General features: G+C 38.1%; 1 protein-coding gene across 1 annotated transcript in view; it reads right to left on the bottom strand.

Annotated features, from left to right (window-relative positions):
- Nucleotides 1–23,791, bottom strand: part of DNAH9 (dynein axonemal heavy chain 9) — a 321,611-nt gene that overhangs the window by 170,319 nt on the left and 127,501 nt on the right. Inside the window, exons 29-33 of the mRNA XM_037492667.2 lie at nt 23,544–23,701; nt 20,932–21,070; nt 18,305–18,592; nt 5,173–5,383; nt 104–231 (exon numbers count right to left, since the gene is read on the bottom strand). Coding sequence (XP_037348564.1) covers nt 104–231; nt 5,173–5,383; nt 18,305–18,592; nt 20,932–21,070; nt 23,544–23,701 — 924 coding nt within the window. The remainder of the gene's footprint in view (nt 1–103; nt 232–5,172; nt 5,384–18,304; nt 18,593–20,931; nt 21,071–23,543; nt 23,702–23,791) is intronic.

Here is a 23,791-nt window from a genome sequence, read left to right as displayed (position 1 = left end):
TTCCAAATATGCCTGCCAACCTGGGGAAGGGGGGGGGTAGTTTCATTGATGATCAGAGATGACCTGAGTATTTCCCTCTCTCCCCACCAGCTTACTTGGATACCTTGTTGTCATCCATGACTGTGTTCAATGATTCAATCCACATAGGGTCTATGTCACCATCCAGTAAAATCCACTTGGGCCCATCATGAGTGATGTTGGCAAGTTCCCGCATGATGGAAGAGAACAATCCTGAAAGGAATCACAGATATCTTATTTTCCATTTTACCTTTCATTTAACACAGCCTTTCCCTATTAGCTACAATACCCAGAAGACAGTGTAAACAGAAAAGGAAGGCAAGATATGGCTTTGTGTCTTACCAAAACTGTGACTGTGCCAAAGATGGACAGTGTTACTCCTTGTCTCCAGTCTAGCTTATTTTTAATAACAATGACAATAGCAAAACAACAACAAAATCTAATTGTACTAGCTTATTAAGTGATAAGGGATGCAGCGAATCATTTCAACAGGCAACTGACATAATGGAATTACCTGAAGCCTTTTCAGATAAGGTTTTCATTCATTGTAATTGCAGCCCTGTGAATTTCAAATGAGGGCTCTTTGGAGGCGGTCCAGAGTGATTCTATTTGGCATTACATGAAATTTGTATCTTTTTTTTTTTTCAAAGATTTATTTATTTATACAAGAACCGGGGTACAGGCCAGATGTGCAGGAGGGTGAGAGGCTTCACCAGAGACAGAATGGGGAACAGAACAGGCAGACAGATGAAATACACTGCTGAGAGGAGGAGTGGGCGCTACAGGAGAGGTCTGCCGCGCCATGTGGGACCCTCGCTGGCCGGCCGGGATCGAACCAGTGCTGAAGAGGCTGCGGACAGCTTCGCAGTGCTGCCCTGAACCGCCTGTGCCACCAGGGGAGGCCCTGAAATTTGTATCTTAATCTGGACAAAACTGATTTTTTTACCCTAAACTTTCCAATCAGTAAGGTATGTCTTTCATTTATTCAAATATTATTTTATATTCCTTAATAGATTTTTTATAGCATTTGTAATATATGTTTGGTGAAATATATTCCTAAACATTTCATAGTTTTATTATTATTGTACATGGAATTTTCTTCCTGTATTTCCATTTTTAGCTGGTTACTGCTTATATATAGAATAGATACCAAGTTTTGTACATTTATTTTATATTTAGTTACCTTTAATAAATTTTCTTATTAATTTTAGTATTTTTTTTAAAGATTTATTTATTCACGCATACAAGAACTGGGGTACAGGCCAGATGCGCAGGAGGGTGAGAGGATTCGCCAGAGACAGAGAGGGGAACAGAATAGGAAGACTGACAAAAAACAATGCTGAGGTGAGCAGCAGGTGAGACAGGAGAGGTCTGCTGTGCCATGTGGGATTCTCACCAGCTGGCTGGGATTGAACCAATGCTGCAGAGGCTGCAGACAGCTTCACAGTGCTGTGCTCAACAGTCTGCACCACCAGGGGAGGCCCAATTTTAGTATTTTTTTAAAAAACTTTTTTAAAAATTTTATTTTGTATATTTTTATATCATTTTTCATTTTTGCACAATATTGATGCATTTTCATCTTGGTTATAATCCCTACACAATTCCTACCCCCCTTGTTTTGATCCTATTCCCTTCCCCCCAAACCTCCCCCCCGCCCCGCCCTGTAGTGTGTCTCTGGTTTATAGTTGCTTGTTGATTTTGATTTTTACTTTATTAGAATTAGTCTTTTTCCTGGTCCCTTATTTAGGTTTTCTAAATTCCTGCTATGAGTGAGACCATCTGGTATTTTGCTTTTTCTTTCTGGCTTATTTTGATGAGCATGATCCCTTCCAGCTCCATCCATGTTGCTGCAAATTGCATGAGCTTATCTTTTTTGATTGCTGAGTAATATTCCATTATGTAATTTTAGTATTTTTCAATGTCTCTTGAGTTTTCTAGGAATAAGATTGTATAATCAGAAAAATAATAATCAGAAAAATAAGTATTTTTCTTATTTTCTTTAATTTATACTATGAATTCCATTTTTTGTTGTTTGCCTTACTGCATTTTCTAGAAATAGTAATGCTGGATAATAATGTTGATATGAGGTTTCTCTGACTTATTCTGATTTTAATGGAAATGGCTTTAGTTTCTCATTATTCAGAATTATTATTTTTCCTTAAAGCTTTAGGTAAAGAGTATTTATTAAATTTAGGGACTATCTTTCTATTCCCATGTTAGCATTATTTTATTAGAAAAGACTGTATTATTCTTTTGAGATACTATTGAATTCTATTTAGTGAAATTTTAGTCACAATTCCTGAGTCTATATTATAAATGAAAGTGGACTATTGCTTTTGACTCTACAGAAAGATTGATAATCAAGTTTATTCTAACTTCATAAAACAAATTGAGAGAGATTCTTTTCATGATTTTGAAATTATAATTTTTGCTCTGCTACTATTTTTAAATTTTTCCTTTTTATTAGTTTTCTCAAGTTTTCTACCTCTTATTGAGTAATTTTTAAGTTTCTATTTTGCTAGAGGATCAACCATTTCTTCCAGTCAATTGTATATCATTTAATTACATGTTCTCTTCTGTCTTAATCTTGCCTATATTTAGTGTTGTATCCTCTTTCTACTTCCTACTTTTACACACTTCTACTCCTCCCCTCCCATTAATCATGCTCATAATGAACTTACTAGTCTTTACAAAAATACAGTATTTATTTATACTTCCTATGATTTTTGTTCATTTCCACTGATTTCAGGTTTTATTAGTTTCCTCTTCCCAATTTTCTTCAAGTTTAGTTTATTACCCTTTTAGTGATTTCTTAGGATGGGTACTGATTTCTTTTATTTCTAGCCTATCTTCTGTTATAAAGAAAGTATAGTTTTCCTTTTGCCTCTAGATGTGTCCCATAGGTTTTTGTATTGAGTATTTACCTTTCATTGCTTCCTAAGAGATTATAGTTATATTTTCTCTTTAATAAGGGGATAAGCAAGTATTTCTTGATTTACAAATAATAAAATTATTTTGGGGGCATTTTAATGATATTTGTTACAATTAATAATTATATTACATTATTATCAGAGATTTAATAATTCTATTACATTATTATCAGAGATTGTGACCTGTCGATTAATACTTTCGAGTTCATTACTGGTCCTTCTGTGGTCAACTAAATTTAAACCTTTAGAAATGTTTCATGAACTAACTATATTTTCTCTTTATAATACACATAATATTAGTACAGGATTAGGTAAGTGGTTAAGTGGAATAGAATATAAAACTATAACTATGTATTATATTGAGTTTGAAAATGTATTTCCTAATTCCTCTATGTCAATACTTATTTCTCTGTTGAGACTGTCTAATTTTGGAAAAGGCTTATTAATATAATCCACTACACTTCTATTTTTATATTATTTTTTATTCTATTTATATATTATTTTTATTAAGTTCTCCTAAAAAGATTTAAAAGGTTATACTCCATTTACTTGGACATTTTCTTTTTTAGTGAAGACATATTTTGATTATTATATCTTTATAAATATCTCCAAATTTAATGTATATATTCAATAACACTTTATTTAAAATTCCAAGAGTTTAAAATTTGAATTATATTATGTGAGCTCAAATTTAATACAGAATAAGAAGTGCCTGAGACTAGCCAAGAAAATTATAAAAATATGTTGAGGAGGGACTTACCTCATTATATATTAAGATATGTTATAAAATTATTGTAATCAAAATAGAATGATATTGTACAGGATTAGGTAAGTGGATGAGTGGAATAGAATATAAAACTCAGAATTGTATCTCAGCATATGACAAGCTGGTGTTTAAATACAGATGGAAAGGACAATTTTCTTAAATGGTGCTGACACATTCAATTATCCACATGGAAGGAAATAAAGTTGATTCTCTACCTTATCTCACATTTAGCCTCCCCAAAAGATTCTAGATGGATAAAAAATGTTAATGTGAAAAGAATCTTTCAGACCAAATTTATGATGTGTTATCCATAGCTGCAAGTTAGAAAGATTTATAAAATCAATAGGAATTACAGATGCTAAAAAACTAGGCATACATAATATCCTTTTAAAAAATATGTATAGAAAATATGTGATGAAGTGTCTATAGACAAGTGGTAGACAGGGAAAACCATTAGCATTGCATATTACAGGCAAACGGTCCATGTCTTTGATATATAAGGGTCTCTTACAAACTGATTAAAAAAATAAGGGGAAATAAAATCACCAAAGTACCAATTACTAAGACCAAGAAGAAAAATATGTCTTACTAATAGACAGCCAAATGAAAATTAGAGAGTGTGCTCAGTAACTCCTCTTGTTCTTGGCCTCTGATTGAAGGCCTTACATTAGAGGAATCCAGACAGTTTGACCCTGGTTTGGTTAGACATTGGAGTGTTAGGAGGGAGCTAAGGTTTCCTCATTCCAGAAGCTACACGGGTTTTAAAAAGAGGCCCTGTCAGCTCATAGAGGTTTTTCTCCATTTTCTTCTCTCTTCTGATGACAGAGGACCCTTTCCAACATCTACCATGGTGTATCAATTTTTTGAAGGTTATGGTGAGGTCAGCACTAAGTGAACACTGGTTGGGGACTTTCTGAATCACTGTAAAAGGGATCATGATTCTGCAACCATCGTGAGATGAGTGATGACTTCAGCATCATCAGGGCCTATCCTGGGCACAGTATTCTATAGCAGCTTCCCCATCACTCCTAGAAAAGTGCTGATGGGGAGAGGAGCTCTCCTCGAGACGCTTGACCATACTGCTTCTTTGGAAATGAACTGTGGCCCTCTCTACTCCAACCTGCCTTAAACCCACTACCAGACAGTGAAGAGATCTCGTGACTTGTGTTCCAGAACCACTAACTTACAGCAGAATACCTGCCATGCCGTATCATTCTCAGTGCCCTCTTTCAAGAAGCAGTGGAAGAAGACTTCAAGGAAATAATATCCAAAGGGCTGAGGTTCCCTTCCCATTCAAAATTGTTTTCTTTCTTTCTTTAATTAATTTACCTCCCTTTCTAATTCCAAGCACATCAGTCTACTGTTCTCTCTTCTGCATTTCTCCCTACTAACTTCAGGCCTGCCCAGGGGTACTCCAAGGCCAGTGAGAACATTCTTCTAGGAGTGTCCTGCTCTTACCATCCTTCCATTCTCGTGTGGCTGGATTGATTATGCCAAAGAGTTCATCGTTTGTGACGACTTTGGGATTGAGGTCAGTCCAGACAGGACGGCGTTTCATGATCTGATAGGTTTTATACAACGACTTCAGCACCTGAGACTTGCCAGTACCGGCACTGCCCACCACGAACACAGAGTGCCGCACCGCCAGGAGCTCCTCCAGCTGGACCACCTAGAGAGGTGTGAAATTCAATCAGTGGGTCCAATTTGTCACTCCCCTATATCCCAACTCTTCTGTGAGCCATTCTGGTGTTGGAAATGAGACTTGATGTCAGAGAGGAAGAGTTTTAACCTCAAGATATGATGGGGTGCTAAAGATAGGGGCAACATTTATTCACTAATTCATCATTCTGCCATATAATTAGTAGTCACTAACTAAGTTTCAGAGTGTGTCAGGTAAGGGAGATCACTACCCTCAGTGATTTCATAGTATGATGGAGAAGCAAGTCATGTTGACAAATTATTATCATGGAGGTGATAAGTGCTGTAACTGAGGTATTTATAAACTGTTATTGGACACAGATAGGATGAAATAATTTATTTTGTACAGATAAAGGGAACAAAAAAGCCTTTATAGAAGAGGGGGCATTTGAACTGGGACTTCAGGGAAGAGGAGGAGTTTGCCAAGAAGATTAATACGAAGGATATTCTAGGCAGAGGTTACAGTACAAACAAAAGGCTTGCGGTATGACAGAGCATCATGTGCTTTAGTGGGCTTGATGAGGCTGGAATTAAAGGGCCCCTTGGGGACTATGAAGGTTTCATTGCTCTTATTCTAGTTTGCCACCAGGCTCACCTTTCCACAATGTTGTAGGAGTGTACTTATTTCAGTGGAAATCTAATCTTGTCACTGCCATGACTCTGTTGCTTCGATAATTCTCCATATTGGTGAGGAAGTCCTAAACTCTTAGACTGACATATGAGACCTTTTTGTGGTTGACCCTAACCTGTCTCCTGCCTTATCTTTCCTCCTCCAGCATGTACATTGCAGCTAGACAATGGCTTGGAGGTGTTTAATGATGCTCTCTTATTTGTCTATGGATTACAACATAATTGTGCCTTCTGTTCAGAAGTTACCTTCCTTTATCCTGCTTCCTATGACCAGCTCCTGCACCCCTTAGTCTGGAGCAGGTGCCCCAATCTACATTCTAGTCCTTATAAATATCACAATGGTCACTTTTCTGTATCCCTATTAGATTGTCAGCTCCTTGACATCTTGGCATCAGGCTAGACTGGGCTTTGTCTCTTTTCAACATCTAGCAGAGAATCTGGCAAATTCTACATGTGGAAAAAAATATTTGTTGCAAATGTGAAGAATGGGTGGAAAAGAGGGGTGGGCTGTATAAGAAAAGATCATGGTTTGTAGATTTCTCTATATTTTTGTACAATAAGATCCTTATTAGCCCAGGAAAGTGAATTGAAGAGAAAATTCATTGGCAGGGTGCATGGGCCAATATGTTTTTTCTTCATATATTTAATTTATTTATTCTGTATTTAAAAAAATTGATAAATAATGACTCCTATATTTTTTTAAAAATAAGTGATACAGGTATTTAAAAGAATTCTACAATCATACAACCAGGGAATTAGGAGAGTGGTACTGCTAAGCTCAGTATGAAGGTAGCAGATAAATGGCTATTTAGGGAGCAATATGATTAACTTCCAGTGTGGCAGAATAATTTACTAAGATATTAATCTGAATTTTGTTTTCCATTGCATCAACATGTTTCTCTTCTCTGTCCCAGGTCATTGCCATTCCTTTGATTCCAGGCCCATATTTCTTAGAGAAGAGTCTCAGTCCTGGTTCTTATTTGCATTCTTCAGAAACTTAAATTAGGATCTTTTTAGATAAGGATCTAAAGAGATGTGAGGCCTCTGAGGAGCTGACATCTAAGGCCTGAATGAGAGTCAGCCCTGTGGAGACCAGCAGAAGAGCATCCCAGGTTGAGTGAAAGTGAGTGCAAAGGCTGTAAGTTTAGCAGAAAGTTTGGAGAGCTCAAAGAATACACAAAAAGAGCAGGAGCATGGTATAAGTAAGAAAAAATCAGATATGCAGGAATTAATAGTGAGAATTTTATTTTTGACAAATTAGTAAGGACTTAGAAGATGTTCAAGCATGAAATTGACCTGAGATCATTGAAATTAAAAAAAAAAAAAAAAAGGAAGAAGAAAAGGGGATGGGGGCGAGCTATGTTTGTTGAATGGAGACTACTATATCCTTAGATATATTTGTACAAACAACTGACTGATTGTTTGATACTGGAGAATACCTTTCTAGTTTCCTCAACATCATTTGCTCATTTCAATTGGTTGGTGAGTTAAAAATTCACACACCATAAAATTCACTTTTTTACAGTGTACAATCCAGTGGTTTTATTATATTCACAGGATTGGATAACCATCACCACTATCCAATTTTACAACATTTTCTTTTTTTAATATTTATTTATTTATTATATATTTTATATCATTCTTCATTTTAGAACATTTTCATCACCCCAAAAGGAAAAACTACACTCATTAGCAGTCACTCTCCATCTCCTTACTTTTATCTCAACTCTATACAACCACTGATCTACATTCTGCCTCTATAGATTTAACTATTCTGCACATTTCATAGACGTGATATTTTGTGAATGACTTACTTCACTTACAATGTTTTCAAAACTTTCCATGCTGTAGCATGTACCAATACTTCATTCTCCTTAGGGTTGAATAAAATTCTATTGTTTATGTATACACATTTTGTTTATCCATTTATCAACTGATGAATGAGTCATTTCTGTTTTCTGACTGTAAGAATCTATCAACTTTTGACAGTATCTTTTATAAGATACATATATAAACATCCTTATACTTCCTTCTATTGCTCCTTCTTCTTTCAGTCTTCTCTCTTCTTTTAGATAAGCTATACTTTTACATTGTCATATTTGATAATATTTAAATTCTGTTTTGTACTTATATTTAGATCTTCTGTATTTCCCATGATTCGAAGGGTTAAAGACCAGTAGTGGCTTACATTTATATGATGATAAATGTTTTTCACTACAGAAAAAACAGTTGCCCAGGATGCACTGTGTTAGGACAACTGTGTATGGACCTGGTGCCTTGACTTGATAGAAGTTGTTCTAAGTACCAGTCCAAGGTGAAATGAATACTCCTTTCTATAATCCTAATAATGACCAAGACTGGGTCACATTAACTTTTAAAAAAAGATTTAGGCTATGATTTTATTTCTCTTGGTATTTTAAATTGCTTTCTTTTCTCTATGCTAAAAGAAAAGACACCCTTTAGTTCCTATGCCTTGGAAGTTAAATAAAACACACAAGAACTTTCATCTTGTTAGTCTATTCTTACATTGAATATACTCATTTTTGAGGTTCTTTTTCTTCAAGATTCTTCCTGCTCTAATTTAAAATAATTTCTATGTAGGTCTGTTGACAGATATCATCCCAGGCTTCCTTACTTTTGATTCTAGGTTTTTTTTAATCATGATTTTTTTTTTTACCATTTAGATAATATTTTATTTGACTTTTCTTTTTTTTTAATTATTTTTTATTTTTTATTTTTATATTCCCCATACAATTGCAACCCCCTTATTTTGACCCCGATCCCTGCCCTCCTGCCCCCTACCCCCATAGAGTGTCTCTGGTTCATAGTTTTTGTTGATTTTGATTTTCACTTTCTTATAGTTATTCATTTTCCTGGTCCCTTATTTAAGTTTTCTAGATTTCTGCTATGAGTGAGACCATCCAGTATTTTTCTTTTTCTTTCTGGCTTATTTCACTGAGCATGATCCCTTCCCGTGCCATCCATGTTGCTGCAAATTGCATGTGTTTATCTTTTTTGAATGCTGAGTAATATTCCATGGTGTATATGGACCACATCTTCTTGATCTAGTCATCTATTTTTGGGCATTTGGGTTGTTTCAAAAGCTTAGCTATTGTAAACAGTGCAGCTATAAGCATAGGGGTGCAGGTGCTCTTTGGATTTGATGTTTCTGTGTCCTTTGGGTAAATACCTAGGAGTGGAATTGCTGGATCATATGGAAGCTCTATGTTTAGTAGGTCCAGAAATCTCCACACAGCTCTCCATAGTGGTTGGACCAGTTTGCACTCCCACCAACAGTGCAGGAGAGTTCCTTTTTCTCCACACCCTCGCCAACGTTTGTTGTTGCTAGTTTTTTTAATATGTGCCATTCTCACTGGTGTAAGATGGTATCTCATGGTAGTTTTGATTTGCATTTCCCTGATTACAAGTGATGTTGAACATTTTTTCATTTGCCTGTTGGCCATTTGTATTTCCTCTTCAGAGAAGTTTCTTTTTAGCTCTTCTGCCCATTTTTTGACGGGATTATATTCTTTGTTGTTGTTGAGTCTCATCAGCTCTTTGCAGATTTTTGTGATCAGTCCTTTATCATTAGTGTTGTGTGCAAAAATGTTCTCCCAGTTGGTGGGGTTTCTCTTTGTTTTTGTTATTGTCTCTTTTGCTGTGCAGAAGCTCTTTAATTTGATGTAGTCCCAGCTGTTTATCTTTGCCTTCACTATCACTGCTTTGGGTGATGTGTCAGTAAAGATGTCTTTGAAGTGCATGTCATGTAGTGTTTCACCTATATTTCCTTCTATGTATTTTATGGTTTCAGGTCTTATGTCTAGTTCTTTAATCCATTTTGAGTTGATTTTTGTGTATGGTGTGAGGTAGTGGTCAAGCTTCATTCTTTTGCATGTAGCGACCCAGTTTTCTCAGCACCATTTATTGAACAAAGTTTCTTTACTCCAGTGCATATTCTTTGCTTCTTTGTCAAAGATTAGTTGACCGTAAATCTGTGGGTTTATTTCTGGATTTTCTATTAGATTCCTTTGGTATGTATGTCTGTTCTTGTTCCAATACCATGAAGTTTTGATGATTATGGCTTTGTAGTATATTTTGAAGTCTGGGAGTGTGATGCCTCCATTCCCTTCTTTTTTTTTTTTTTCAGGAGAGCTTTGGCTATTCAGGGTTTTTTGTGATTCCATATGAATTTCATCAATAATTGTTCTATTTCTTTGAAGAATGACATTGAGATTTTTATTGGAATAGCATTGAATCTGTATATTGCTTTTGGTAGGATGGCCATTTTAATAATGTTTATTCTTCCAATCCATGAGCAGGGGAAGTCTTTCCATTTCTGTGTGTCTTCTATTTCTTTTAACAGTGTTTTATAGTTTTCTTTGTATAGGTCCTTTACTTCTTTTGTTAGATTTATTCCCAAATATTTGATTTTTTTTTGTTTCGATAACAAAAGGGATTTTTTTTATTTCCTCTTCTTCAGATTTATTGTTTGTGTATAGGAAAGCTACTGACTTCTGCGTGTTGATTTTGTATCCTGCCACTTTACTGAACTGATTGATGAGTTGAATTAGTTTTTCTGTGGAGTTTTTGGGGTTCTCTATGTATATTATCATATCATCTGCAAATAGTGATAGTTTGACTTCTTCTTTTCCTATTTGGATTCCTTGTATGTCTTTCTCTTGTCTTATTGCTCTGGCTAGGACTTCCAATATTATATTGAAAAGCAGTGGTGAGAGTGGACATCCTTGTCTTGTTCCAGATCTTAATGGAATTGCTTTCAGCTTTTCACCATTGAGAATGATACTGGCTGTTGGCTTCTCATAGATGGCCTTTATGATGTTGAGGTATGTTCCTTGTATCCCAAGAATTTCAAGGGCTTTAATCATGAATGGGTGTTGCACTTTGTCAAAAGCTTTCTCAGCATCCATTGATATTATCATATGGTTTTTATATTTCTTTTTGTTGATGTGTTGGATAACTTTGATTGATTTTTCAGATGTTGAACCATCCTTGTGTCCCTGGAATGAATCCTACTTGGTCGTGTTGAATTATCTTATGGATACATTCTTGGATTCTGATAGCTAAAATTTTATTGAGGATTTTTGCATCAGTGTTCATTAGGGAGATTGGCCTTTGATTTTCCTTTTTTGTGTTGTCCTTGTTCGGTTTTGGTATTAGTGTAATGTTGGCTTCATAGAATGTGTTTGGTATTGTCCCTTCCTTCTCAATTTTTTGGAAGAGTTTGTGAAGGATAGGCACTAATTCGTCTCTGAGTGTTTGGTAGAATTCATTTGTAAATCCATCAGGTCCTGGGCTTTTGTTTTTTGGGAGGTTTTTGATTACCATTTCAATTTTTCTGGTTGTAATTGGTCTGTTTAGGTGTTCTATTTCTTCTTTATCTAGCTTTGGGTGATTGTAGAATTGTAGGAATTTGTCCATCTCCTCCAGATTGTTGAACTTGTTTCCATATAACTGTTCATAGTAGTTACTGATTATTCTTTTGATTTCTGCTGTGTCCGTTGTGATTTCTCCTCTTTCATTTATGGTCCTGTTTATTTGTGCTTTCTCCCTTTTTTCCTTTGTGAGCCTGGCTAGGCGTTTGTCTATTTTATTGATTTTTTCGAAGAACCAGCTCTTGGATTCATTGATCTTTTGGATTGTTTTTTTAGTTTCAATTTCATTTATTTCTGCTTTGGTTTTTATTATTTCCTTTCTTCTACTAGCTTTGGGGTTTTTTTGTTATTCTTTTTCTAGATCTTTGAGCTTCGAGATTAGGTTGTTCCTTTGAGTTCTTTCGTGTTTCTTGATGTGAGCTTTTATTGCTATATATTTTCCTCTTATTACTGCTTTTGCTGCATTCCATACATTTAGGAAATTGGTGTCCTCTTTGTCATTCAATTCAAAGAACTTTTTAATTTCTTCTTTGATCTCCTCATTAGTCCAATGGTCTTCCAGTAGTGTGGTTTTTAATCTCCATGAGGTAGGAGAGTTCCTTGCCTTCTTTTTATGGTTTATTTCTAGTTTGATGCCTTCATGTCCAGAAAAGATGGTTGGTATGATTTCAATCTTGGTGTATCTGTTGATGTTTGTCTTGTGCCCCAGTATGTGATCGATCCTGGAGAATGATCCATGTGCGCTTGAGAAAAATGTGTACTCTTTTTTTTTGGGTTTAGTGTTCTATAGATGTCTGTTAAGCCCAAATTCTCTAGGTCCTTATTTAGAGCTTTAGTTTCTTTACTTATTTTTTGTCTTATTGATCTATCCATTGTTGATAGTGGTGTGTTGAAGTCTCCCACTACATATGTGTTTTCTCTGATGTCTGTTTTCAGAGATGACAGCAGTTGTCTGATATATTTTGGTGCTCCTTCATTTGGTGAGTATATGTTAATGAGTGTTATTTCTTCTTGAAGTATTGTCCCCTTGATCATAATGTAGTGACCGTTGCAGTCTCTTTTTATCTTTTTGAGTTTGAAATCTGTTTTATCTGATATAAGTATACCTGTCCCTGCTTTCTTTTTTCGTCCATTTGCTTGTAGGATTGTTTTCCATCCTTTAACTTTGAGTCTATTTTTATCTTTTGTAGCTAAATGTGTTTCCTGGAGACAGCAAAAGTTTGGGTTTTGTTTCTTAATCCAGCCTGCATCTCTGTGTCTTTTTATTGAAGAGTTTAGTCCATTTACATTTAGAGTTAATATTGATATGTTAGCATCTGTTTTTGCCATTGTGTTTGTCTTTCCTTTGATTTTATTTATTTATTCTTTTAATAACTTTTTTTTTGGCCTTCTTTCGTTGTTATTCGTCCCTCTGAAATTTTAGCTTTAGGATTCCTTGTAGTATTTTTTGGAGTGGGGGTTTAGTCGTAATGAAATTCCAGAGTTTCTGTTTGTCTGCGAAGTTCCTTATTCTTTCTTCATAGAGGAAGGAGAGCTTTGCAGGATAGAGTATTCTTGGTTGGCATCTGTTTTCTTGGAGTCTGTTGACTATGTCCCTCCACTCTCACCTTGTCCGTAGTGTTTCTTCAGAGAAGTCTGATGTCAGCCTGATTGGTTTTCCTTTGAATGTTATCTGTTTCTTCCCTCTTGTCAGCTTCATTATTTTTTCCTTGTCCTGGATTCTTGGGAACTTTACAATTATGTGTCTTGCTGTATTTTTCTTTTCGTTGTGGAAGTTTGGTGTCTTCTTGCTTCTTGAATATCAATTTTCAGCTCCTTCTTCACATTTGGGAAGTTCTCTTCAATTATGTCCTTGAATATTTTCTCTGTTCCTACATCTCTCTCCTCTCCTTCTGGTATTCCTATAACTCTTATATTTCCTTTCCTCATGGAGTCAGATAGTTCCCAAAGTCTTTCTTCGGTCTTTTTCCTTCGTACTTCTCTTTCCTTTTCTGTTTTGGTTCTTTTTATTTCTGTGTCTTCAAGAGAACTTATTCGTTCTTCCATTTCATCTATTCTGCTTTCATTGCTTTTCCCAGAGTTATTTAGTTCCTCCATTAATTTTTTGATCTCCTGCATTTCTTTTGCTTCCCTCTTTAGGAACTGATTTTCATTCTTCTGATCATTGTTTTCCTTTATGAGTTCTGTCATTTTTTTAATCATGGCAATTTTAAATTCTCTTTCTGGAAGGCTCAGAAGTTCTTCCAAGTTATTGTCGTTGCAATTTGAGGGGTGGTTTTCTTTTTGTGGTGTGCTTTTTTCCTGAGGAGTTGTTAGGTTGCATGTGGTTCTTCTACTCCCTACTGTCTGTTTTCTAATTTGTCGTATTCATTGGGACACTGTGTTGCTGGGACTGGCTGGCATCTTGGGTGAACTTCTCCACTCCCCTCTGGCTCCTCTGGGAGCCATCTGTCAGTTTCAAGCAGTATATACTGAAGAAAGGTCCCTGTTCTAAAATGCAGATGTGGGCACACACCCCCCTGTGTGCCTGGTCTGCCCCAGTGGTGGGTTCCCGCTCCCCCTCTGGGCTTGGACTGCAGGCTAGAAGGGCCCTGGCGTGGGCGAAATTCCCCGCTCACCTCTGGCTCCTGAGGGAGCCTTCTGCTGGTTTCAGGCAGTCTTTACTGAAGAAATTTCCCTGTTCTAAAATGGTGATGCCGGATGCACTCCCTGCTTGTCTGGTTTCGGGCACACTCTTCTGCGCACCTGGTCTGCCCCAGCCGTGGGTGCCCACTCCCCCTGTGGGCTCAGACTGCTGGTTGGAAGGGGCCCGGCGTGGGCTAACTTCCCATCTCGACACTGGCTCCTCTGGGAGCCTTCTGCTGCTTTCAAGCAGTCTTTTCTGAAGAAAGGTCCCTGTTCTATGGGGTGTTAGTGACTTTTTTTCTGGTCGCTAGGTGGTGCCAGAGATCTCTCCTAGTGTCCTTGGGGAGCTGTTTTTTTCACCCCGCGGAACAGGGAACAGAGTGGGAATGGTAGGGAAAACCTCAACGGCTTTGGGGTGCTGTGTCTGCCTTGTGCCCCACCGTCATGGAGAGCCCATGCCCCAAATTTCGTGCCCCGGGTCTCAGTTCCAAAGCCCTCAGGTCCAGGACGTGGGCTGTAGCCCAGTTCAGTGACCGCAGAAATGGTGCCTTTTGCACCCCGCTCCCGCGTCTGGGCGCCTGGTTTCTGATTACTCAGTGAGGGACTTTCACCTCAGTGAGGGCCCCCTCGCGTCTCCCTGCAAGCCTAGGTCGCAGGCACGGGGACCTGGGCAGCCGCGATCCGCGTTTGCTTTTCAAGTGCTCTGCTTTTCTGTGCAAGCTTACCGGCTGGCCCGGGGTTGTGTGCAGGTCTCTGGGAGTCTCTGTTGTTCTCTAATGGTGCCTGGAGCTGTTCGCTCACCTCCTCAGTGAATCTTGCAGGGTTCTCCATAGCTCCAGTTCACGGGGTGTGGTGGCTGAAATAGTTCCTTTCCACTCACAGTCCCGCTTGATGCGTAGTTTGTTCTTGTTGGTCATTTTAGTTTTTTTTTTTCCTCCTTTCTGTTGGTCGGAGAGTGCCAACTTTGTGGGTGGGGGAGGATAGCAGGGTTCTGCGCTTTCCTCCCTTCTAGTCTTCTTTTATGGCAACTTTCTTCTTCAGGTAGTTTGCTGGATTTGTCCGTTTATCTTCCATGTCCCAGTTCTCACTGGGACCTGCTGCTTTTCCTCCCTATTAACTTTTTTTTAATGGGAGATCTTACCCACAGCGTTTCCTCGCCACCATGTTGATTCTCCTCCTCATTGAATTTCTCTCTCTTTTTTTTTGTTTTTCATTCTTGTTTTGCTGTAGTTCTCCCTCAAGAAACTTTGTCTCTGATATTGCTGGTTTTCTCCAGTCTGGTGAGCCTCAAGTTTCAATGACGAGCCACATTGTGTTTCCTAAGAGCCTAGTGTGGGTGTTGTGAGCTGCCGGAAGACTGAGTGGGAGCTTTGTGCACAAGATTGCACCTTGGCCTTTACCTTTGTCTTTTCACTTGAATTAGCAGGTAGCTGACTTTCAGATCAAGGGACCTCAAAGAGAGTGGCAGGTATTTCAACTGGGGCACCAATACCCCAAGTGCAGTACTCTTTCCTCAAAGAGTTTATTAAATTCCATTTTGACTATAGGTTAAATACCTGGCTGCACAATGGTTTGTGTTCTTGGGAATTGGTCCCTCTTCCTTTGAATTCCTTTCTAAGTACATTATGGCCCACATGCTGTACTCTTCTGCTTGATCTGTCAACTTCCTTTCATTTTCTTTCCAGAAATTTATTGTACACCTCTTTCTGAGTTTCCACATTTCTATGGATTTATTACTTTTTCTTTTAAAAAAAGTTTATATTGTCATTTTTAAGAGATCTCAGAGTGCGATCTCTAGGCAAACCATAGCCTCACTAGGAATTTTTGATGAATTAACTTTCAGAAGTTTAAGTAGACAGTGCAAATAAAAGTAGATAGAAAACATCTGTTCCAGGAAACCTTAATAGAGAGCACCTGTCTTATCAGAGGGACATAAAGAAGTTATGAAAAAAGAGAAGAAAAAAAACATAATATGGACATAATATGAAAAATAGTAAGGAAGAGTAAGATTCTGAATAAGAAAAAAATGCACAATGTGGGAAAGGAGGGTCATAAAGTCCCTGCAGACTCCCGAAGAGACTGAGAAGATGTGAATTGGCTTGGATCTAAGATATCAGCCTCTCAGCTATGTATGAGCCTCATCTCTGGACTAGGGGTACCTCTAAGGATCACACCCTTTAAAAGGAGACCACTCAGTCTGGTATTTAAGTTCCTCTATATAATGGTCCCGTATTACCTATTACCAACTCTTCCCCCCATCCCAATACCATTGTCTCTAGTTGTACTAAAATTTTTACTGATGCTCATATAATTTATATTTCCCACCACCCTATACCCCTTTGATCACCCTATCCCCCTACCTGGAGGACTCCAAGACCATCTCTACTTATAAAAGTCTATTCAGTGAACTGGGGAGGAGAGGTTGGGAGTAGGGAAGGACAGATTGACCTAAACAAACACAACTGCAATAGACCAGGTGTTTTTGATGCTTTGCTTTCTTTTGTAAAATGTAATCCTTGAAAGAAAGCAGACACCACCTGTAATTCTATGTAGCCAGGATTTAATCTCCACCACTGCAAGTAGCACATGTTAGAAATGCTTCCAGGAATGCAGAGAAGTAGATATGCCTATAATCTAGAAGTTCCTCAAGGGGGAGCACTTGCTCTCCTGTGAAATAATCCAGTGGACTCTCTTGAAGAAGTAATGACTTTCCAGTTTTCTCTTCTGTAAAGTCTACCCTGGGGGCTTTGGGGAACAAATGACATGCAGAATATAAAACCACTTGAGAATGCTAAATTGATAATCGTGTGATTTCTAAAGATATTACTGTATGGGGGGGAAAAAATCTTTCCATGTCCTTGTATCCTAGACCCTCTTTTGTGGCACTTGTCACATCCTGCTCCTGGGCATAGTGATTTGTGTGCAGGTACTTCTGTCAACAACATTTATACACCCTAAAAATGGTACCTTAAGCAAAATTGCACAGTCAAGATAACAGACTTATGGAAAAATTGGATTGGGGCAGACCACTCTCAAATTACAGAAGTATCTAAAACCCTAAAAATTTAACAATGTCTTTTAACCCCAATGAAACTGCTAGCACAGTTCAATCACTAAAGCATTAACACCTTGCCTCATGTGCACCAAAACTTTGCAGCCTTAAATCTGGAGGGTCTGTGCTTTCTTTCTCAAGAGGTAGGTAGGTCATGGATATATTCACTTCTAATAAAGACTATTTTAATCACAATCAAAGATATCATGTAGATAGGACCCTCTTCATTAATACACTGGTTTAACACATGAGGAAATATCTTCACCTGTCCTTGAGTCTCCCCGTAAACAGTATAGATCACCATGGTTCCAATGGCCATGAAACTAGTTATATTTATATTAAAGTTTTAGATTTATTTCCTGAGGTCTATATCTATTGCTAAGTAGATTTGCTTTCTATTGTTACATAGAAAATTATGTCAAAACTAAAGATTTAAAACAACTCAATTTATTATTTTACAGTTTGGTGTCATAGGTCCAAAATGGATCATTGGACTAAAAAGCTTATTGTTGATGGATCACTTCTCACGCTAGAGGAGAAGTTCCCACATTCCCTGGATCATGGTCCCTTTCTTTGTCTTTAATGTGAGCAATGGCTAGTTGAGATTTTCTCCCATGGTGTCACTCTGACACTCTCCAACCTCCCTCTTTCACTTATAAAGACTTTTGAGAATATGTTGGACCACATGGATAATGTCCCCAGGAACCACTCCTCATCTCAAGGTCAGCAGATTAGCAATTTTAATTCCATCTGTGACCTTGCCATGTAACATAGCATATTCACAGATTCTAGGGATTAAGATGTGGATATCTTTGGTGGAGGACATTATTCTGCCCACCAGCCTAAGATTTTTACCTGTAAGAATGTATACCCTGGTCACATAAAAATATTTACAAGCTCAGAAAAAAATGCACATCAACCAACATGGCTGCCATATCATACCATTGTCATTCCTCTGTAATTGTATATGAAATGATTATGTATTGTAGGGCTCTGTATTTCTTTGGTATCCTTACCACGTATTCTACATCGTGGGCCCAATAAGGAACAATTGAAATGAATTGGGTCATTACAAAATAGATAAATATTTGTACATCTAAAGCAACCCTTTGGGGTAAGAACAAAATGTAACCCACCATCTCAGAACAGAAATAAGAGACAAAGAAATCTCAAGAGGGAAAATCTCATGTACCTTGAGCACAAAGTTGTCTTCAGCTTGGAGCTTCAGATCCACTACTGCCTTCCTAACCAAGGCTTCAAAGTTGAGGTCTCGCCTTCTAGGGACATCCAGGGCTGGAAAGAGGTCCCCAATCAAGCCCATGAACACTGGCATGTCATCAGTCACAATCTTGGGAATGTTGAAATCTCGCAAGGAGCGCATAAGAACTTGGTCCTCAGGCCGATCAGGGTCTCCTCGCTTCAGGGATCCTGCCACAACTAGTACAGACTTGATGGCCCGCAGTCCCCAGTCATAGTGATCCTGTGAGAAGGCAGTGTGGGTTAGACCAGAGTTTCTGGGATGTGGGATACAATATACTTTGGCTAGTGTCTGCAAAATTACAGATATGATATCAGTATTAGGCACTTCCAAGGCCAAGACATAGGAAGGGATTAGTGACATGGAACATCATGATTATGGAATCCTAGTTTCTGACATTAGTTACTTTTCTAGCTGTAATGACAACAAAGCAGACAGAGAACAAACAGGAGTTGGGGGTCAGGGAGACTAAACTGAACCATTTCCATTTCTGGCTATAATTGTTACATTAAGAGGTAGAAAGGCTACCAAGGAGAGAGACATTTTTACTCTTAGTGATAGTCAGGCTGGGTAACATGCCTTGGAGGCCTTCAAATTATCTGAGAAAAAGAAATTTAAAAAAAGTTCCTGAGCCTCCCCTGGTGGCACAGTGGTTTGAGCACTGGGCTGTGAAGCTGCCCGCAGCCTCTGCAGCGCTGGTTCGATCCCCGGCCACCGCTGGCAAGGGTCCCACATGGTACACAGACCTCTCCTGCCGCACCTGCTGCTCCCCTCAGCAGTGTATTTCATCAGTCTGCCTGTTCTGTTCCCTGCTCTGGCCCTGGTGAATTCTCTCACCCTCCCGCGCTTCTGACTGTACTCAGTGTTTGTACGAATAAATAAATATTTTCTTTAAAAAAAGTTCCTTGGGCCTCCCCGGTGGCGCAGTGGTTGAACGCTGGGTTGTGAAACTGCCCGCAGCCTCTGCAGCACCAGTTCGATCCCCGGCTGCTCCCCGGCCACCAGAGGAGGGTCCCACATGGCGCATAGACCTCTCCTGCCGCGCCCACTACTCCCCTCAGCAGTGTACTTCGGTCCTTCTGCCTGCTCTGCTCCCCACTCTCGCTCTGGCGAATTCTCTCACCCTCCCGTGCTTCTCACTGTACCCAGTGCTTGTATAAATAATAAATAAATCTTTTAAAAAAATAAAATAAAAAAATCTCCTTAAAAATGTCATCAAAGGAAAATTGGTCACAAGTTCTGAGAACAGAGTCCATAGGAGAGTGGACCATACTGTTGACCCCAGGTCTCAGAGCACCATAGTGGGGGAAGTGGTGGGGTGTGTGGTTCAGCACAACAAAACCTTAACTCAGAACTAGGTTCAAGTCCATTTTCAGTCTCTTATTTCTTAGCTGATCATTATTTAATTAGAGCTGTGATATATACTACAAAATAACAATTTATTGTGTAATGAAACAATGAACATAGTGGCTATAACTGAAATTTACTGTCTTTCCATGAACCTGTGGCTGCCCTGTTCCTTCTGGTCTTCACTGCACTTCTTTCTCTTCTGTGTTTGACTGAATTCTACACCCTCAGGTTTTCTTTAACATGTTTCTCCAAGGAAGTCTGATCCTTAGCCTACCTACAGCCACCATTCCTTCATCTTCACTGTATTAAACTCAAAGAGGACAAGTGTAGGTACTGTACAGCACAATAGGGAGAGGGCTGTGAACTGAAGCTACGGAAATAGGCAGGAGACAGAGTCCTACACAGTTTATGTGAGAGTGATAAGGGTATTGGTCTTTATACTAAGACCAGTGAGGAGCATATTTAAAAGATCACTCACCTGGTGGTTAAAGAACAAATTTGAGGAAGTAGAATAGAAGTGGAGAAACTAGCAGAGAGGCAATTCCAATAGTTTAAGCAAGAAATATGGGTGTTTGAAATTGAAGTGTTAGTAGTGAGCATGGGAACAAAATAAGATGCACTTGAGAAATATCCAGAGGGTAGAATGAACAATAGTTCATTCATGATGGGTGTAGGGCTGAGGAAGAAGACAAGTGTCAGGGATGACTTTCAGGGTTCCAGAATAAGCAAGTATGTAAATGATGGTCCAGTGTACCAAGGTAAAGAATGCAGGAGAAGTAGGTTTGGAGAGGCACTGGCAGGAAGAATAGTTCTAAATGCTGAGATGGAGGTGCTTCTTAGTCACTCAGTTGTTTCTTAGTCACTCAAGTGGATCTGCGATATAAAGCACTGAATATATACGTTTAAACATCAAAAGAAAGGTTTGAGATAGAGTTAAGAGAGTAAGTCGCTGCAGAGTTCCTCATAGGACACCAGTGATCAGGTATTGCTAAGTATTCTGTAAGGGACAGTTCTGTGATCAAGCCATCCTGAAAAATGCAATGTAAAATATGAACACAAATCTCTATTGTAAAAGTGAACAGATCTTCTCATGTTTATGTGCACAGTGACTCAGTGACTCTCTAACAGAGCACTCTAATATGCTCCCCTACAGCCCATTCATAGCTAGGACAATCACATAATTGGTTGTCCAGATTAGAAAGGTAGCATACCTGTTTGGAGAGAAGCTCTTTGCATAACTGGTAAAGAGTGATGAATTTTCGGGCTAATACCCGGGCTTCAATGAATCCTTCAGCCACCAGCATGATTTCACAGATCAATTCAAAGTCTGGAACAACCATCGCACAAGGCCTGTGCACAGGGGGACAAAGGGCCATGACCCAAGCACAAAGCCAAAGGGGAGCTCATAAGATAAGAAACAATGGCTCAGATCACAGACAGAGGCATTTGTGAATATAAAAACTTAGATCTTAGCAATGATTTTATCTAATACTTTCTATTTAAATATAACTTAAGGATAAAGGAAGTGAACTCTCTTGTTCATGGTGATAGATGGTGAAGGATGATAGAATGAGGGGCAGAATTGGGGCTACAGCTCAAATCCTGTAACTTGAGTCCAGTGTGTCTTAAACAAGGCACAGATTTTTAGTAAAGCAAGTTGTCAAGAATAAATTAGGAACAAAGATTGAGAGACTGAGTCCCTCAATGTCCATAAGAAATTAGGAACTTATTCCTCATCTTCAAGATGGACACCCCCTCCAAGCACTTAGGGCTTATTCTGTACTTACTTGCATGCACATATAAATATTTGATATCTAAAGCATACATTTATTAACCCTACTTGTCACAAATGTCATATACTATAATATAGAAGTGGATTTTTGTCTCTATGTAAGGATGTATACACGTACTATGAATACACATACACACATATGAAATGATGTTTTTCCTCTGTCTCTAGAAATATTTGATTTTTAAATTATTTTTATTAACTTATTAGTTAATAAGATTTATAGTTTTTATTTAAATTTTAAAATTTCATTTTAAGGAGTCTAAGAGGTATTTTTTATTAATTTTTCCAACAGCTTTTCAAACAGATTTGATTTTCAAGTGCAGTTTTCCTTGAAATTATTTCACATTACTTTTAAATTCAAAGAAGCAACCAAACACTTAGATTCTCAAGTGTATTTTTGAATCTGAAGTGAGTAAGGTTAAATATGCTTCCATACAATGGAATGCAATATGGCCATGAAAAACCATTAGTATTTTACACTTGTACAATGTAAATGTTGACATTTATATTTGTTGTTTAAAAATATTTTTCTGTTTCCCCACCAAATTATCTTCTATGCTATTAAATTTGGGGGGATGGGATGTGAGGAATGATTCTTTATTATGGTGATAACCCACCTCTATTATTATTTGTAACTAAGTCTTATTTAATAAAATCATTGTATAATAAATAGAAAATAACACAGTATTCTGTGGCACCCATTTAGACTGCTTGTTCAAATTCCAACAATCTGAGGACAGTTTAAAAGTGAGGGACTTAAGTATACAAGGAACTATCCAGTGTCCTCTTAAGTCTCCGCATCCCCAAGCAGAGAGCACTGGGTCTCTCTGTCCAGAGATGAGACTAATAGCTTTGTCATAACTCCCACAGACTCTCTCTTAGGTAACAGTTTGTGGGTGGAAAACCAGAAGTCATCAAGTATCTTTCAGGTTTCTCTTCATTGGGCTGATTTCTCATTTGTAAAAAAACAACAAGAACAACAACAAAAAAACAACCTAGAGACCCTAGGCCCTGCAAGAAAATGTATTTCTGTTTTCTTATCACAATAAACAAGATTTTAAAAACATAACAACATCCACTAGTGGCAAAGATAAAATAAAAGAGGTACTCTCAAGTATTGCTACTAGGAGTGTAATTCAACACTACTTTTTTAAAAAAGTAATCTGGTTATGTGTATCAAGAGTCTTAAAATGTTTCTCCTCATTCATTCAATGATTCCACTTCTGGGAATCTAGCCAAAGAAAGTAATCATGAATATAGGAAAAAAATACTTACATATAAGATGCATGGATTTATTTTATTTATTTTTTTTATAGAGGCATGTTTATTTATTTTATGTATTTATTTATTTGCTTGTTTTGTTTATACATGCACTGGGTACAGTCAGAAGCTCGGGAGGGTGAGAGAATTCACCAGAGCCAGAGCGGGGAGCAGAGCAGGCAGAAGGACCGAAGGACACTGCTGAGGGGAGCAGCGGGCGGCAGGAGAGGTCTGCACGCCATGTGGGACCCTCCTCTGGTGGCCGGGGAGCATCCGTGGATCGAACCGGTGCCGCAGAGGCTGCGGGCAGGTTCGCAAACCAGCGCTCAACCGCTGCGCCACCGGGGAGGCCATGAATTTATTTTAAATGTTTGAAACAGTCTTAATATTTAACTATGGGGTGCTAGTTAATTACATTGTGAACCATGTATTTGATAGAATAAAATGCTGTCATGGAGCAAAATTTGTTAAGTATATCTAATAGGAAATTACTGATGTATGATTATGATAGATTGTGAAATGAAAAACAAAATTATATAAAAATGTATATAGAACACAAGCAGGGATTACAAATGTATGAATTTAAAATGTACCCTAAAAGAACAGAACATAAGCAAAAAAGCAAAATAAGATTTTACTGGTGATGGCATTAACAGTGATTAGAAAAACCTATCTTTTCAAATTTCCTCTAATATACTTATACCAAACAGTTTTAGTGGGAAAAATAGACTTCTGTTTTGAGGCCTCGAGGAGGGCAGAGCTAACGCTCACCTGAAGAGAGCTTTGAGGTTTTCGGGTAGTTCGGTGCGGCCAGCATAGCCCGGGTTCATGGTGATGAAGATACCCACAGAAGGATTCAGGCTAATCTCTTCCCCAAGGAAGTTGAACCGCTGCTTCTTATCTCGAATTGCATCTTGAATGCTTTTTACCTGGTAAAGAAGTCAACAGAAAATACCTCCACTGCATTTCAGTGTTGGGATAGTTGCTAAAGCAAGGAGTATCTGGTTACACACATCTCG

The sequence above is a fragment of the Talpa occidentalis genome, unplaced genomic scaffold (genome assembly GCF_014898055.3).
Source record: "Talpa occidentalis isolate TD23 unplaced genomic scaffold, MPIMG_talOcc4v2.1 talOcc4.7, whole genome shotgun sequence".
Taxonomy (NCBI): domain Eukaryota; kingdom Metazoa; phylum Chordata; class Mammalia; order Eulipotyphla; family Talpidae; genus Talpa; species Talpa occidentalis.
The sequence above is the reverse complement of the archived record's forward strand: the minus strand, read 5'-3'. Positions and strand labels throughout refer to the sequence as shown.